This window comes from Nannospalax galili, unplaced genomic scaffold (assembly GCF_000622305.1).
Source record: "Nannospalax galili isolate Female #2095 unplaced genomic scaffold, S.galili_v1.0 scaffold171, whole genome shotgun sequence".
NCBI classification, from domain to species: Eukaryota; Metazoa; Chordata; class Mammalia; order Rodentia; family Spalacidae; genus Nannospalax; species Nannospalax galili.
The window spans coordinates 1,976,698-1,982,893 of NW_008329362.1; the positions used below are offsets into that span (position 1 = coordinate 1,976,698).

The following is a 6,196-nucleotide window of genomic DNA, read 5'->3' on the forward strand; positions in this document are numbered from 1 at the left end:
GACTCATTTATTGCAGGTGTTACAAAGCTTATAAAGGCACCCGGAACTCCCCCCCCCCAGGGGGTATCTTAAGGATGGTCATGTGCTGATCATGCACTCCTCAGCAGTGCGGAAGTATTCTTCAGACTTTCAAAGCAAGCCAGGCCATGCCCCCAGTAACTTCCTTTTGGACCTATGCAAGGTGGGGCCTTTAGGTCCCCACACTGGAAGACTCTTGTTTCCTTAGGATCATGTACCAACCCTGGCTCTTACAGCCTTTCCACCCCTTTTTCTGCACTGGTCCCTGAGCCATGGGTGGATGGGGTGTAATATAAGAGTTTTATCCAGTGACACTCTCTCTACAGTCTCTTATTCTCTACACTCTGGGTAACTGTGGCCTTCTGTGTGCTTAGAACTCTGTTGCATGAGGAAGCTTTGCTGATGAGAGTTGAGAAATGCATTAGTATTCTCTCTACCCCCTCTGCCGCTATGTTCCACAAGTCTTAGGTTTAGAGGTTCCGTTGCAGATGTGTCACTTAGGGCTGGGCATCTCTCAGACATAAATTCTCTGTGTGTGACCAGTTGTGGAACTCTGTAGTAGTCTCTATCTGTTACAAAAAGAAGCTTCTTTGATGAGTGATGAATGATGTATTTATCTATGAATATAAGGATCCATATTTAGCATACAGTTAAGAAATTACATTTGTCTAAGGGTATGACAGAGGTAGGGTATTCTCTAAGACCTATGACCTCTCCATCCATGTGTATCTGGCTATGTTTACATAGCCTTTGAGTTGTTGGTCAGGGTACTTCAATAGACTCCCAAAATAACACAGGCCATTGCCATAGCCCTTGATTACCTCCCATAACTTGAAGGTAAGACCCTATTTCTGAGACAGGACATATTTCAGATACAGGACTTGGAACAATGGAGCTGGAACTGACCTGCAAGCCTCCTCCCTGAAGACTAGCTCTCATGGTTCTGGAGGATACTATGCAAGCTGCTAAGGGAGAAAATCAGTCAGTGGTCCAGCCCCAGCTTTAAAGCCTAATAATAGCAATGGCCAGCACAACAAACTAGTAGGGCAGTAGTAGTGGCACTTTTATCTTAGGGACAATCCACAGCTATCTAATAGGACTTAAAGCCCTCTCAATGGGCAGGAACTCGTGTGTGGCACTGTAAACACAGTCAAATACACATTTTGCCTATTCTTACCACTTTCTCTTAATTTGTACTTTCCCATCCCTTAACTGTCCCTCTATTTTTGTACTACAACTACTGTCTTTCCAGAATACCTTTCATTCCTTACCTAGCTGGCAAACTTATTCTTTGGCTCCAAGTTTAGTTGAAGTATCATTTTTGACAATGTTTCTAATTCTTTGTTCCCACCATATTGTATGATGTTAAATTAATTCTCTGTGAGTTTTATACATCTCAACTATGAGCTAGTTTTAGCAACCTCAGAAGTTGATGGGGAGAAATAAAAGAAATAGTCATGTCAAAATAATTAGTGTAGTGTCTTCGCATGATAGATATTCAGATATTGGTTCTTTGATCTTCATGTAGCCTTATGTGAACAGTAATTATGTGTCTGCATCTCATCTTGCAACTTGAGATCCTTGAGGGCTAAGGCTGTAATTCAGTCGTAGAGTGATTGTCTATATGTGCAAGATCCTGGGTTCAAGTTCCAGCACCAAAAAGAATAAATAAATAAGTAGTATGTAGAATTCTTGAGATTGGAGTTGTGCTTTCCTTTTAGAGTTAATGCATATTTCAGCTTCAGATGCATATTATCTAGTCTATAATTTTTGACAAAAAAAACTCATTGGTTTTATAAGCAGATTTGTAAAAATAAGTACCTTGTCTTTAATTGGTTCTTATTTCCTTACTTTAGTGGTGATGAGTTCCTCAACTTTCTTCTGAAATTAAACAACCAATGTGGCCATTTAATAACAGCTGTGCAGAATATCATTACTGAGTTACCTGTAAACTCTCACAAGGTATTAAACAAAGTGGTTTTTTGAAAAGTGTGATTGTTGAAGAACACTTCTGATAAGGTCATAATTCATTAAGCCATTGTGATCTGATGGATGTTAAGTCAGCTGTTCAACATAAACTCTAAAGTGATAAATTTGTCTAATATTTGTCCTCCTCATACTGATACATCTAAAAACTTTGTTCTCACCCTCACCAAGAAAACAAGGCAAAACAAAATCTAAACTGTCTTTGTATTGAACATTTGTTCTTAAAGAGGGTTTACTTGGTTAAAATACAGTCCAAGTGAAAGCTGAAACAAAACAGTGTGTTGAGTGTTACTTAAAACTATGTCAATATAGTTTTTCCTCATTAAGGAAATTTTGAATGGTGACTTAGAAAAAACAAACTTTTTGAGCTTTTCATGTGAGTTGGTTTTAGCTATTTATCTATAGTGGAAAAGTTTAAACAAACATGTTTTCCTATGGTTTGGCAGAATCATGTCATTTTTAAAGCCTTCACAAATTGATTTATTCACCACAAATATTATTACTAATATTAATTTGAACATAAAAATATATTTAGGAAATTCATATAGCAAGCTGATTCAATTATTTATTTTAGTAGTAGGATTTATTCTGAACCAAAACCTCAACTATTTAATTTTATTTAGATTATGCATATAAAATTATGAAATTTTATCTCCAGTTTTTGAAATATAGCTTTTGACAATATTAACAGATAGTGCTAGAATGGGCTTCACCCCGAAATTTTACTTCCGTTTGTGAAGAATTGGTTAGTAATGTTGAAGATTTGAATGAAGAGGTCTGCAAACTGAAGGATTTAATTCAGAAGGTATGTATTTCACATTAGAAGGGGGTAGAAACTAAGGGAATGTTTAAAGCAAGATGTTAAATAATGAAGCAGTCTTCACAAGAGGAACAAGTGGAACGCTTAAATAAGTAGAAAAAGGACAGTTTCCAAAGGAAGAAATATACTAAGAAACAAACGTAAGGAAGTGTATGCTGAAAGAACAATATACCCTTTCCATGCTTTTGATTAGCAAGAAAAAGATGTATCAATCCAACAATAGTCCTTCTAGAGTTCACTAAGCATATTCTCATGGAAACTGGTTGCACAACCCCTTTCAAAAACAATCTGGCAAGATGAACCAAAGACCATTAAATAGGGGTACATTTCAATAATAGTTCATTCCAAAATTGTATGTACTATAAATGTCCTATCCTAAGCAAACAATTTAATAAATTATGGTATGTATATATATTATACTGTGCAGCCAGGGGCTTAGGGTATATAGCTCAGTGGTAGTGTTTGATTAACAAGTGCCAGGTCGTGGGTTCAATGGTCAACACTCAAAACAGATAAAAATAATGTGAAACCAATTGAAAATAATTAGAATCATTTCATCAGCTTATTAAAGATAGTGCATCATTGCTTGCATATAATTATATAAATTATAGATTCAAAAAGATCAAAATGGAATATTATTAGCTCTGCCAGCATAGAAATATTAGCAGTGATATAATCCTTCCATTGGCTAGTCTCTCCATATTATTTTTTTATAATTGAACTGCTTTTAGAGTGTGAGTTTTTTTATTCCACCTTTATATTCATAAAGAAGCGTATATCTGGTTTTAAAGGCAATTTAAGAGAATTGTCATACCAAGAGGCAAGCTGCTGAAAACAGCCTTTGTTAAAGATAGTGAATGAGGTACTGGAGAGATGGCTCAGTAGTTAAGAGCACTGGATATTCTTGCAGAGGACCTGGGTTCGATTCCCAGCACCCACATGGCAGCTAACAACCATCTGTAACTCCAGTTCCAGGGAATCCAAAGTCCTCTTCTGGCCTCTGCGAACACTGTATGACACAGGTGCACTTCCATACATGGCACGTAAAACACTCAGACAGTAAAAAATCAATCAAAAAAAAATTTAAGAGAATAAAGAAAACACTGAGCCAGTTAAAGACTTATTTCAAAGACCCTCTCTGTATAACAAATCCTTTTGACGTTTAAAGCTTTTGTGACACATCTGATGTGATTTTATGCTATACATTAAAATTTTATAGTTTCAACTTCTAATTTATTTTTTCACCAATGTTTTATTTTAAAAATTTGAAGAGTAAACTTTTCATGTTCAAGGTATTTTGTTCCCCTCCCCGTTTAATACGTATTTAATCCAAAAAAAGTCTTTTAAAGCCAGAAGAAAGTTATGAAGCAAAATCTATAACAGTGGGAGGAAGACACTTTATATGGGGAAATAAGCAGTACATTTCACTTCTGAAATCAGTTAACTCTTGGAAGAGGCATTTTAGAAGTTTTATTATGTGTGATACTTACTCATTCAACAAACAAATGTTAACAGTGTCTACACACGGTAGAAAGAGCCTGAACTTGCTGACAGCACAAAAACTATAGCACTATACTCCTTACCACCTCCATCTCATCTAGAGTTGAAGGAGAGAGAAATCAGTTTTACTTAGCATGATATTTTTATGGGAATCCAAGGAAACATGGGAAGATTTGTGGATCACTTTAAATACAGATAATTCCTTAAAACATATTTGTCACAGAAGTAGTTACTAATTTGGTTTCTCCAATTCAAATTAAAAGCATAGAGGTAGGTGGAGAACTGAGATTGAATTAGAAAAAAAGAACCAAAGTATTCTGAGGTGAGTGAAGTTGAGACTCGGTGCTTTCAGATTTACTGAAACTAAAACATAAACAACTTAACCAGGTGTCACAGTGTTTGTTTTAATAATATATACCTATGAAGAGAATCTTCTTTTTTTCCTTATTACATGGATAGCTTTTTTCTGTGACATTGTCTACCTAGAATTAAAATTTTCTTTTTAAAAACTAGCCTTGAAAACATGCTAGTTAGTTTGTAATAATGGCAGACAGTTCTTTAATCAGGAACATCTTAATTTTTGAGCAAGTGAATGGGCTGGTTTTTCCAAACTAAAGTAGTCTTACACAAGCTGCAACCATTGTAATGACATTTTATTTAGAAAACTAGGAAGGCTTCTTATGTAGAAAGATTTTATCATGCTTCTTAAGCTTGTTCTAGTTCAGAGTTTACTAATAGGAATTTTTTAAAGAAGTGTACAAGTTATCACAGATAAGTATACAGAAGTAACAAAGAGAGGGTAGGAGAGGTCAAGGCTAGCCTTTAACACCACATCATTCTCTTTCAAACCAACACACTGACTACTCCTGACAGAAAGGGTCATTCTAAGTAATTGGTTAATAAAAGGAATGACTGTCTCAGGATTCAGTAAATGGAGCATCAGTGTCAAAAAGGAATCTGTTACTGAATGAAGCCATTTGGAAGTTAGACCAAGAATACAGCTTAATGAGATTGGCATCAAAGTCCATTTTTCTACTATAAATTTGAAATTAATTTTGCAGACTTTTAAAATTAAATATTTACACTGTAGAATTTCAAAGTTGTTATTCCTGCTAATGTTGAAAGTATTTCTATCACCACTCCAACCCAAGATGTTTCTAGTAAATATCACTCTATGAATGTGTCCAGTTCTTTTTATCTTTCAGGAATCTCTTGCTTTCTGCTTATCCTCCCTCCCTTGATCTACTCGAATAGCTATCTCTCACCTCCTTTCTCTCTCCCTTTCTCCACCCCCCCCATCACCCACCACACACATAGACACACTGGTGGGAGTGTTCTTTAGCACAAAAGCTCTATCTGTGGGAATTCAGAAACTGTCTGGGTTTGTACTTTCATTACTAAAAAATACTGAATTAAACTACTTATATTTTTAGTGACATTTAGTCTTACAATTATATTTACGTATCTTTCAGTTTTGCTAAACTTATTTATGAAGTTTATGAAGGCTTGCTATCTTATAAGAATGGCTCACTCTTTTATAAGATAGTAATTGGCATTTAATACAGAAAGGAAATAAATACCAATTGTTATTCCTTGTAGGTAAAATAGAAACTTTAAATTGACATTAAGGGAACTTTGTCTTATGACATAAAGATACTATTTTAAAATGTGATAATCTATAAAAGTATAGTTATTAATGAAAAAGTAATAGCTATAAAAGAATACTGGTAAAAGGCACATGTGTTCATTTTCAAAAAAATAAATAAAATATTGTTTACAAAAGGAGGGGTCTGGAGAGATGGCTTAGTGGTTAAGAACACTGGCTGTTCTTGCAGAAGACCCAGGTTCAAATCCCAGCACCCACATGGCAGC

General features: G+C 35.2%; 1 protein-coding gene across 2 annotated transcripts in view; it reads left to right on the forward strand.

Moving 5' to 3' along the window:
- Asz1 (ankyrin repeat, SAM and basic leucine zipper domain containing 1) overlaps window positions 1–6,196 on the forward strand; it is a 66,691-nt gene that overhangs the window by 59,770 nt on the left and 725 nt on the right. For both annotated transcript variants that reach the window (XM_029565508.1, XM_008837226.2), the window contains exons 11-12: window positions 1,875–1,980; window positions 2,696–2,809. In XM_029565508.1, coding sequence (XP_029421368.1) covers window positions 1,875–1,980; window positions 2,696–2,809 — 220 coding nt within the window. The remainder of the gene's footprint in view (window positions 1–1,874; window positions 1,981–2,695; window positions 2,810–6,196) is intronic.